The sequence below is a fragment of the Aethalodelphis obliquidens genome, unplaced genomic scaffold, assembly GCF_003676395.1.
Source record: "Aethalodelphis obliquidens isolate GAN/ISIS:26980383/991018 unplaced genomic scaffold, ASM367639v1 scaffold2, whole genome shotgun sequence".
In the NCBI taxonomy this organism is placed as follows: Eukaryota; Metazoa; Chordata; class Mammalia; order Artiodactyla; family Delphinidae; genus Aethalodelphis; species Aethalodelphis obliquidens.
Window position 1 is genome coordinate 25,257,290 of NW_020837946.1, and position 12,206 is coordinate 25,269,495.

At 36.5% G+C, this 12,206-nt stretch overlaps 1 protein-coding gene across 4 annotated transcripts in view; it reads left to right on the plus strand.

Annotated features, from left to right (window-relative positions):
* ERBB4 (erb-b2 receptor tyrosine kinase 4) overlaps positions 1 to 12,206 on the plus strand; it is a 1,127,099-nt gene that overhangs the window by 1,077,956 nt on the left and 36,937 nt on the right. For all 4 annotated transcript variants that reach the window (XM_027122307.1, XM_027122329.1, XM_027122298.1 and 1 more), the window contains exon 22: positions 8,646 to 8,721. In XM_027122307.1, the coding sequence (XP_026978108.1) occupies positions 8,646 to 8,721 (76 nt within the window). The remainder of the gene's footprint in view (positions 1 to 8,645; positions 8,722 to 12,206) is intronic.

Genomic DNA, 12,206 nt, shown 5'->3' on the forward strand with positions numbered 1-12,206 from the left:
GTGAGGCGACACCTTATTGTAGTTTTGATTGGCATTTCTCTAATGATTAGTGATGTTGAGCATCCTTTCATGTGTTTGTTGGCAATCTGTATATCTTCTTTGGAGAAATGTCTATTTAGGTCTTCTGCCCATGTTTTGATTGGGTTTTTTGTTTTTTTTGTTATTGAGCTGCATAAGCTGCTTGTATATTTTGGAGATTAATCCTTTGTCAGTTGCTTCATTTACAAATATTTTCTCCCATTCTGAGGGTTGTCTTTTCATCTTGGTTATAGTTTCCTTTGCTGTGCAAGAGCTTTTAAGTTTCATTAGGTCCAATTTGTTTATTTTTGTTTTTATTTCTGCTTCTCTAGGAGGTGGGTCAAAAGGATCTTGCTGTGATTTCTGTCATAGAGTGTTCTGTCTATATTTTCCTCTAAGAGTTTTATAGTGTCTGGCCTTACATTTAGGTCTTTAATCCGTTTTGAGTTTATTTTTGTGTATGGTGGTAGGGAGTATTCTAATTTCATTCTTTTTCATGTAGCTGTCCAGTTTTCCCAGCACCACTTATTGAAGAGGCTGTCTTTTCTCCATTGTATATTTATTCCTCCTTTATCAAAGATAAGGTGACCATATGTGTGTGGGTTTATCTCTGGGCTTTCTATCCTGTTCCACTGATCTCTATTTCTGTTTTTGCACGAGTACCATACTGTCTTGATTAATGTAGCTTTGTAGTAAAATCTGAAGTAAGGGAGCTTGATTCCTTCAGTTCCGTTTTTCTTTCTCAAATTTGCTTTGGCTATTCGGGATCTTTGTGTTTCCATACAAATTGTGAAATTTTTTGTTCTAGTTCTGTGAAAAATGCCATTGGTAGTTTGATAGGGATTGCATTGAATCTGTAGATTGCTTTAGGTAGTATAGTCATTTTCATAGTGTTGATTCTTCCAATTCAAGAACATGGTATATCTCTCCATCAGTTTGTATCATCTTTAATTTCTTTCATCAGTGTCTTATAGCTTTCTGTATACAGGTATTTTGTCTCCTTAAGTAGGTTTATTCCTAGGTATTTTATTCTTTTTGTTGCAATGGAAAATGAGAGTCTTTCCTTAATTTCTCTTCCAGATTTTTCATCATTAGTGTAGAGGAGTGAAAGAGACTTCTCTGCATTAATTTTGTAGCCTGCTACTTTACCAAATTCATTGATTAGCTCTAGTAGTCTTTTGGTAGCATCTTTAGGCTTCTCTATGTATAGTATCATGTATAGTATCATCTGAAAACAGTGACAGTTTTATTTCTTCTTTTCCATTTTGGATTCCTCTTATTTCTTTTTCTTCTCTGCTGTGCCTAAAACTTCTAAAGCTATGTGAATGATAATGGTGAGAGTGGGCAACCTTGTCTTGCTCCGGATCTTAGTGGAAATGGTTTCAGTTTTTCACCATTGAGAATGGTGTTGGCTGTGAGTTGGTCATATATGGCCTTTATTATGTTGAGGTAATTTCCCTCTATCCCTGCTTTCTGTAGGGTTTTTATCATAAATGGGTGTTGAATTTGTTGAAAGCTTTTTCTGCATCTATTCAGAGGATCATATGGTTTTTCTCCTTCAATTTGTTAATATTGTGTATCACATTGATTGATTTGCCTGTATTGAAGAATCCTTGCATTCCTGGGATAAACCCCACTTGATGATGGTGTGTGATCCTTTTAATGTGCTGCTGGATTCTGTTTGCCTGTATTTTGTTGAGGATTTTTGCATCTATGTTCATCAGTGATATTGGTCTGTAGTTTCCTTTTTTTGTGACAACTTTGTCTGATTTGGTAGCAGGGTGATAGTAGCCTTGTAGAATGAGGTTTGGATTGTTCCTCCCTTTGCTATATTTTGGAAGAGTTTGAGAAGGATAGGTGTTAGCTCTTCTCTAAATGTTTCATAGAATTCACCTGTGAAGCCATCTGGTCCTGGGCTTTTCTTGTTTGATGATTTTTTTTTTTTTTTTTGCGGTACGCAGGCCTCTCACTGTTGTGGCCTCTCTCGTTGCAGAGCACAGGCTCCAGACGCGCAGGCTCAGTGGCCATGGCTCACGGGCCCAGCTGCTCCGCAGCATGTGGGATCTTCCCGGACCAGGGCACGAACCTGTGTCCCCTGCATTAGCAGGCAGACTCTCAACCACTGCGCCACCAGGGAAGCCCTGTTCGATGATTTTTAATCACAGTTTTAATTTCAGTGCTTCTGAATGGTCTGTTTATATTTTCTATTTCTTCCTGGTTCTGTCTCAGAAAGTTGTGCTTTTCTAAGAATTTGTCCATTTCTTCCAGGTCCTCCATTTTATTGGCATATGGTTGCTTGTAGTAATCTCTCATGACCCTTTATATTTCTGCAGTGTCAGTTGTTACTTCTTAATTTTCATTTCTAACTCTGTTGATTTGTGTCTTCTCTCTTTTTTTCTTGATGAGTCTGGCTAATGGTTTATCAACTTTGTTTATCTTCTCAAAGAATCAGCTTTTAGTTTTATTGATCTTTGCTATCATTTCCTTCATTTCCTTTTCATTTATTTCTGATCTGATCTTTCTGATTTCTTTCCTTCGGCTAACATTGGATTTTGTTTATTCTTCTTTCTCTAATTGCTTTCAGTGTAGGTTAGATTGTTTATTTGAGATGTTTCTTGTTTCTTAAGGTAGGATTGTATTGCTATAAACTTTCTGCTTAGAACTGCTTTTGCTGCATCCCATAGGTTTTGGGTCATCATGTTTTCATTGTCATTTGTTTCTAAGTATTTTTTGATATCCTCTTTGATTTCTTCAGTGATCTCTTGATTATTTTGTAGTGTATTGGTTAGCCTCCATGTGTTTGTATTTTTTACATATTTTTTTCTGTAATTGATATCTGGTCTCGTAGCATTGTGGTCAGAAAGTATACTAGATAAAATTTCAATTTTCTTAAATTTACCAAGGCTTGACTTGTGACACAAGATATGATCTATCCTGAAGAATGTTCCATGAGCACTTGAGAAGAAAGTGTATTCTGTTGTGTTTGGATGGAATGTCCTATAAATATCAATTAAGTCCATCTTATTTAATTTATCATTTAAAGCTTGTGTCTCCTTATTTATTTTCATTTTGGATGATCAGTCCATTGGTGAAAATGGGGTGTTAAACTCCCCTTCTATGATTGTGTTACTGTTGATTTCCCCTTTTATGGCTGTTAGCATTTACCTTATGTATTGAGGTGCTCCTATGTTGGGTGCATAAATATTTACAACTGTTATATCTTCTTGGTTTGGTCCCATGATCATTATGTAATGTCCTTCTTTGTCTCTTGTAATAGTCTTTATTTTAAAGTCTATTCTGCTTTATATGAGAATTGCTACTCCAGCTTTCTTATGATTTCTGTTTGTATGGAATATCTTTTTCCATCCCCTCACTTTCAACTCTATGTGTCCCTAGGTCTGAAGTGGTTCTCTTGTAGACAGCGTATATATGGGTCTTGTTTTTGTATCCATTCAGCCAGTCTATTTCTTTTGGTTGGAGCATTTAATCCATTCACATTTAAGATAGTTATCGATATGTATGTTCCTACTACCATTTTCTTAATTGTTTTGGGTTTGTTATTGTAGGTCTTTTCCTTCTCTTGTGTTTCCTGCCTAGAGAAGTTCATTTAGCATTTGTTGTAAAACTGGTTTGATGGTGCTGTATTCTCTTAGCTTTTGCTTGTCTGTTAAGGTTTTAATTTCTTCATCGAATCTGAATTAGATTTGTGCTGGGTAGAGTAATCTTTGTTGTAGTTTTTTCTCTTTCATCACTTTAAATATGTCCTGCCACTCCTTTCTGGCTTGCAGAGTTTCTGCTGAAAGATCAGCTGTTAACCTTATGGGGATTCCCTTGTATGCTATTTGTTGCTTTTCCCTTGCTGCTTTTAATATTTTTTCTTTGTATTTAATTTTTGATAGTTTGATTAATATGTGTCTTGGCTTGTTTCTCCTTGGATTTATCCTGTATGGGACTGTCTGTGCTTCCTGTATTTGACTTACTATTTCCTTTCCTACATTAAGGAAGTTTTCAACTGTAATCTCTTCAAAATTTTCTCATTTCCATATTTTTTTTCTCTTCTTCTTCTGGGACCCCTATAATTCAAATGTTGGTGCATTTAGTATTGTCCCAGAGGTCTCTGAGACTGTCCTCAATTCTTTTCATTCTTTTCTCTTTATTCTGCTCTGTGGTAGTTATTTTCATTATTTTATCTTCCAAGTCACTTATCCCTTCTTCTGCCTCAATTATTCTGCTATTGATTCCTTCTAGAGAATTTTTAATTTCATTTATTGTGGTAGTCATCATTGTTTGTTTGCTCTTTAGTTCTTCTAGGTCCTTGTTAAACGTTTCTTGTATCTTCTCCATTCTATTTCCAAGATTTTTGTTCATCTTTACAATCATTACTCTGAATTCTTTTTCTGGTAGACTGCCTATTTCCTCTTCATTTGTTTGGTCTGGCTGGTTTTAACCTTGCTCCTTCATCTGCTGCGTATTTCTCTGTCTTCTCATTTTGCTTAACTTACTGAATTTGGAGTCTCCTTTTCACAGGCTGCATCTTCGTAGTTCCCATTGTTTTTGCTGTCTGCCCCACGTTGGTAAGGTTGGTTCAGTGGGTTGTGTGAGCTTCCTGGTGGAGATGACTGGTGCCTATGTTCTGGTGGATGAGGCTGGATCTTTTCTTTCTGTGGGGCAGGACCGTGTTTGGTCGTGTGTTTTGGGGTGTCTGTGAACTTAGTATGATTTTAGGGAGCCTCTCTGCTAACGGGTGGGGTTGTGTTCCTGTCTTGCTAGTTGTTTGGCATGGGTGTCCAGCACTACAGCTTGCTGGTTGTTGAGTTGAGCTGGGTGTTAGCATTGAGATGGAGATCTCTGGGAGAGCTTTCGCCATTTGACATTACGTGGGGCCAGGAGATCTCTGGTAGACCAATGTCCTGAACTCGGCTCTCCCACCTAAGAGGCTCAGGTCTTGCACCTGGCTAGAGCACCAAGAGCCTGTCAGCCACACTGCTCGGAAGAAAAGAGAGACAAAAAAGAAAGAAAAGAAAAAAAAATGAAATACACTTATTAAAATAAAAAAGTAATAAAAAAAGGAAAGACAGAAGAGAGCAACCAAACCAGTAAACAAATCTATTAATGATAACAAGCACTAAAAACTATGCAAAAAAAAAATTATCAGACAGAATCCTGGATAAATGGTAAAAGCAAAGCTGTATAGACAAAATCACACATAGAAGCATACACATACACACTCACAAAAAGAGAAATAGGAAAAAAAATATATATATACAATAGAAAAAAAAAGGAAAAGAGCAACCAAATCAATAAACAAATCTACCAGTGATAATAAGCTCTAAATACTAAACCAAGATAAACATAAAACCAGAAAAAAATTATATGCAAAAAGCTAATCCCAAGTCTACAGTTGCTCCCAAAATCCACTGCCTAAATTTTGGTGTGATCATTGTCTATTCAGGCATTCCACAGATGCAGGGTACATCAAGTTGATTGTGAAGATTTAATCTGCTGCTCCTGAGGCTGCTGGGAGAGATTTCCCTTTCTCTTCTTTGTTCACACAGCTCCCAGGGTTCAGCTTTGGATTTGGCCCCACCTCTGCATGTAGGTCGCCTGAGGGCATCAGTTCCCCACCCAGGCAGGAGGGGGTTAAAGGAGCAGTTGATAAGGGGGCTCTGGCTCACTCAGGCTGGGGGGGGTGGGACGGGTATGGAATGTGGGGTGAGCCTAAGGTGGCAGAGGCCTGCATGATGTTACCCCAGCCTGAGGTATGCCATGTGTTCTCTGTTCTCCCAGGCAAGTTGTCTCTGGATCGCGGGACCCTGGCAGTGGCATGCTGCACAGGCTCCCGGGAGGGGAGGTGTGGATAGTGACCTGTGCTTGCACACACAGGCTCCTTGGTGGCTGCACCAGCAGCCCAAGCATCTCATGCCCGTCTCTGGTGTCTGAACTGATAACCGCGGATCATGCCCCTCTCTGGAGCTTGTTTAGGCGGTGCTCTGAATTCCCTCTCCTCGTGCACCCCGAAACAATGGTCTCTTGCCTCTTAGGCAGTTCCAGACTTTTTTCCTGGCTAGCTGTGGTGCACTAGCCCCCTTCAGGCTGTGTTCATGCAGCCAACCCCAGTCCTCTCCCAGGGATCTGACCTCCGAAGCCCATGCCTCAGCTCCCAGCCCTCACCCGCCCCAGCAGGTGAGCAGATAAGCCTCTCAGGCTGTCACCAGCACTCATGTGCTGGTCAGCACTGATCCTGTGTGCAGGAATCTCTCTGCTTTGCCCTCTGCACTCCTGTTGCTGTGCTCTCCTCTGTGGCTCTGAAGCTTCCCCCCACCAACCCCTGTCTCTGCCAGTCAAGGGGCTGCCTAGTGTGTGGAAACTTTTCCTCCTTCACAGCTCCCTCCCCGAGGTGCAGGTCCCATCCCTATTCTTTTGTCTCTGTGTTTTCTTTTTTCTTTTGCCCTCAGGTACGTGAGGAGTTTCTTGCCTTTTGGGAAGTCTGAGATCTTCTTTCAGTGTTCAGTAGGTGTTCTGTAGGAGTTGTTCCATATGTAGTTGTATTTCTGATGTATTTGTGGGGAGGAAGGTGATCTCCATGTCTTACTCCTCTGCCATCTTGAAGGTCCCCCCACCAATTTATTTATTATCTGACTCCCTCCACTAGAATGTAAGCTGCTATATCCCAGGGATCTGTGCAGTGCCACTGCCTCTTCTAACTTTTCTGACTCTCCGTCCTCAGGCCCTGCCTGACAACTGTGTTCCTGCCTCCCTCACCCACCATGTGGTCCCAATCCATGCCTTAGTTCCAGCTCTTGTCTTTCTTCATTAACCTGCTGTTACCTTGCTGTTTTTGGTAACCGTCGAGGATATCTCCTCTTCATGTGGAGGTCCTTCTAGCTTGGTCTGGAGAAATTTCAATCAGGAGAGGCCAAATGAAATAAGCAAATGCAGCCTTAACCTGTAGTGACCTATAAGTTTATGCTAACAAAAAAAAATTAATTCATATATCGTATCAATATATTTATTATGCGCCTTATTCATCAAGGGCCATCCAAATACACATTATGAATATTTTTCAATGATAGTGTTCCAAATGTTTCACATTGATTTTTATACTAAACTCTTATATAACTATATATATTCAAGTCTTATCACAAAACAAAAGAACACAAAATTTATTTTTTAAAAAACTTCGGTTTTGTAGTATTCTATGGCTTTTCCTTGATTTTATTAGCCTATTTTGCTTGTTTACTACAAATTGCAGCGGTTTGAGACCATGGCTTTGAAATTCACTACAGGATTGCGCAGAAGTAGAAGTCTATAAATCACATGACTTCACTTGTCTTGAGAACATACAGCTGTAAGATTTGTCTAAAGCAAGAATCATTAGAGCTTTAAATGTCTAGTAACAATTAAGTCTTTATTGAGCCACCTGTGATTTAAACTTACTTCTTTAACAGTGTCCGTAGTCCATAAAGTGTGCTAACTCCTTGCCCGTAGGGAAATTACTTTCAATGTGTCTTCTGTTCCCTTTCACTGAATACCGTGATTCTGTCACAGAGTTACCTTGGTGTCACCTTGGTGAGCAGCCAACCTCATGATTTCAAAGGCCTATTTAGTTTTAATGTTTCAGCTGCTAAGTAGAAATGTTTATCTTTATTCCATAGAATCTAATTATATTCCCAGCTATATAATGCTGCCCTTCTTAGTTGAAAATCGTTCTGCTAAACCATCAGCAGCAGGGTGAGTTGAGTTGCTTTTCTTGCAGAGATGATGGATTTGTACTGATCTTCTCATATCCTTTTATATAATTCCTATTATGAAAATGGTACATATTTTCAATAGTGTCTAACCAAGACAAGGAAGATCATCTGTGGCTGGGGAACAAAGCAAGGCTAACTTTGGAATTCATTATTTTAGGTGTTTTAGTGACCAAATTATCTGAGAGGAGAAGGGAGGGGCCAAGTGTAGAAAGAATCCTTTTTACCAGTGGCTGGAAATTTGTCTGAGGGTGAATAAGCATTTACTGAAAATGTAGAGAATCTCATTTTGGGGGAAAAAACATAATATGACCACATTTTTAGAAGTACATGTATTAGATGTTTAGAATTGATATTGTAAGTCATAATGTTAAATAGTTACTTAATTACTGAATGTTAATTAAAACTATAGAAAGTGGGGCTTCCCTGGTGACGCAGTGGTTGAGAGTCTGCCTGCCCATGCAGGGGACACGGGTTCGTGCCCCGGTCCGGGAAGATCCTACCTGCCGCGGAGTGGCTGGGCCTGTGAGCCATGGCCGCTGAGCCTGCGCGTCCGGAGCCTGTGCTCCACAATGCGAGAGGCCACAACAGTGAGAGGCCCGCGTACCGCAAAAAAAAACAAAAAAAAAACACTATAGAAAGTGATACTTATTATTTTACTTTTCATTGTTTATGAAACTTCAAAAAAATAAATATATCTTCATGTTAATTCATTTGAAGCTTAAATTTCATTTCATTTGTTCCCTGTATTGAAAATAACAATTTCTATTTCTATTTTCTAGGCATACAATCAAAATATACAATTGAGACTCATATTGAGGAAATATAGAAATGACTTTTTATATGACTATAAACCTTTCATTTCTTACTTCTCTATAGATGCCAATTAAATGGATGGCTTTGGAGTGTATACACTATAGAAAATTCACCCATCAGAGTGACGTTTGGAGCTATGGTAAATAATTCTTCCTTGTGACATAAGGCTTTTAAAACAAAAATAAGCATATTATGTTTCTTGGGTCTCTAAAATGTAATACATTAACATCTTGGTTGAGTTTTATACCATAACCTTTTATTTTGGTAGCAACTTGTCTGATCATTTTGACAAAAAACAAAAAAAACCCCAGCAGTTTTAGCTTAGGGACATTTTCATAGAATCTCATGGCCTTCATTTCAACAACTCTTTTAAAACATAACTCTAGGGCTAGGGTGGCGCAGTGGTTGAGAGTCCACCTGCCGATGCAGGGGACACTGGTTCAATCCCTGGTCCGGGAAGATCCCACATGCTGCGGAGCTGCTAGGCCCGTTAGCCATGGCCACTGAGCCTGCGCGTCTGGAGCCTGTGCTCCGCAACGGGAGAGGCCACAACAGTGAGAGGCGCACATACCGCAAAACAAACAAACAAACAATAAAACATAACTCTAAATGCAATGAATGTTTAAAAAATTTTTTTTCTTATGGGAATCTATGTTCTATAGTAAAAAAAAAATAGAGATTATTGTTAGAACAAAGAACAGTTATTGAAATCAGTAGGATGAGAGTAGTAAATGTGAGGGGAGAGGTAAGAGAGATGATTTCTAATTACAGCTTTAATTTTAATTTACAAACTACTTTTGGAGTAAATAGATATATTAGAGAATTATAATATGAACTGGAAATAGAGATTTGAAAATTTAGAAAATATATTTAATTGCATTTAACTCAGTTTTTGAGATGAGCTTCTTAGCCTCTGTCTGGCTATTTACAACTTATGTCCATCTAAGTATTAGTAAGAATAAATCAACACCTTTTCTAAGTTTAAATATACCATATAAAACTAGCACTCTTACAAATAAAAAGCACTATGCTTCTTTAAATAATATGGTGGTGGTGAGACTTGAAAGCATGATACGATTTATTTTGCTCAAATTTAAGTTTAGTTCATTTACTTTTTTTTTAGAAAGAAAATTAAATCATTAAGTCACTAAAGAACTTATACTTCTTATCTAGAACAGTATAAATTATCTTTAAAATAATAAGACATTTCTATAGGATAGTTTTTCCTTCCACACATGTAAACCATAGGAGGTGTTAAAATTTCCACAAAGGCCTCATGTATTCTGCTCAGTTTAGCAGTAGAGTGTTGTGTGTTTGAGATTTAGGCACGTACGGAGGAATACTTGACAAAGCATAGTTCAACTGTCAGGACTAAATAAAAAACAAATATATCATATATATTATTATTTTTATTATATATATCATATACATTATAAATATGAGATAGATGTTTATAGAATATGATATACATTAGCATGTACATAATCATTTATATATTATATGGTATAGATTAGCTTATATATTATATGATATAGATAGATTTATATATTTTATAAGATAGATTTAAATAATATCATATATATCTTTTTCTTTTCTTTCCCTTTTTTTTCCTACTTATATTTCCCTGAACTAAACATGACAATCTGAAAATTTTAAATGACCTCTAGAATAAGTAACTATATATACACATTAAAGTAAACGTTGGCAGGGCAATCACATTTTTAATAGTAAAATTTATCTTTTAGAGAAAATCCTGTTTTAAGGCTATAAGGTTCATGTTGAATTGCAACATCTCAGAAGCAGTTCAGTAAAAATAGATAGATAGATGGATAGATAGATAGATAAATAGATGATAGATAGACAGAATGATAGAGTGAACTCTGTTTTGAAACATAGCCCAGTTAATCAACCCATATCCATAAGGCATTTTAAGATTTTTATGATATATCATAGTTGGTTGCAAAGGCATAAAAGGCAGAGAAAGATATATAATCTTGTTTACAGTGAATCTTTGTGGAACATTGCCACTGGGTGCATCTTTATTTTTATAAAAATAAATATGCATTGAATATGGTTTATATCTTCAAATGATAGAATTGTAAGTTTTGAAGATGTTTCTAATTTAGCTTTCTTGAGATTGTTCTTCTATATGAAGTCATCTCTGTTTGACTCTACTTATCATCACCTCTGCAAAGATATAATTGGAATATTATTGGCAGAAGTGGGGGGGTTGATTTTTCTGCTTCAGTTTTTGTATATATGTATTTCTGTTTATTGTATTTTCTATTAATTTGTAGTTGCTTTGTATCTTGCTTATATTAGAAGTTCTGATAGAGATGTGAGAGCATCTATTCTTTTATAACTGCAAACATGAGTTAATAAAATGTTCTCATTAAATACATATTCTATAAATATGACTGACTGAACATAAATAGACAGTAATCTACTTCTTAACTTGTTCCAGCCTGCCTCATGGACACTGAGTTTTAATCATCAGTTCTATGAATCATTCTTTAGTATGCAACATCAAGTAGGGTTTTATAAAGATCAAACAGTGAAATTGTGTCACTAGTTACACGTTTATATTATACCTAAGAATCATAAGATGTAAATATTAACTAAAAAAATCAGATAATCATTAACGATACTATTATGAAGAATAATTTGAAGTTTACATATACTTTTATAGTTTAAGCTTTGCATTTTTATTATGTCAATGATAACTCTTATGAGCTAAAAATTACTTCAGTTTGAATAAATAATTCATTACAGATGGCAGTGGAAAAGAAAACATAGCCATAATTAGATTTTATATAAAAGATACTTGTATATGCATCAATCAAAATTCACTTGCTAATACTATTGTGCCCACATAGCTATTTCTGAACTAACAACCTTTATCCTTAAGAAAACTATAACTTTTAAATTATATAATTATTAGATTATAAAGAAGAGATCTGTATTGTGTATGTTATTGCTCAGATCAGGTCATTATTCTTGTCAAAGGTGGCTACTTACATGCTAGTATTTAGAGTATTTGCTTTTACTGAGGAAATCAGTGTTCTAGTGATTCAAGAAACCGTTCTTATTGTCTAAGGAATACACTATTATTGATTCACTTCAATTTTCGAAAGCTCACTTTACATGTATTTTATCTTACATATGGATCATTCTTCAGTCAGTCTCTCATATGTGTTAAAGAAATGAATCTGTTTTATTCCACTTGTTCTCCTTGTGTTAGTTAAAAAGAAAAGCACAATTATTTACTGTAACATAAGTAATCGTTCTGGAACCCCAATTTGGCCTTTTGGGCTTTTAATAGTAAAGATGCTAGTCTCAAAATTAGTCAATATCAGATTTTACCTAATCATATTTATTTGGTACTGAGTACACATGTGTATAGTAAATAAATTGTTTTATAGGCTCTAATGTGGTGAAACAAATTGGGTCAACAATCATTAGCATTACTTATAAGTAGAAATGGGGAACAGATTCTGTCCACTCTGAAATTGTCTCTGCTACCCATTAAAAATTTCAAGACAATGATAAGAAAATCAAATTTCCCACAAACATTTTGTCATTGGGCTTCTCATATGGACATAGGAATCTGAAGAGCCTTTCTTT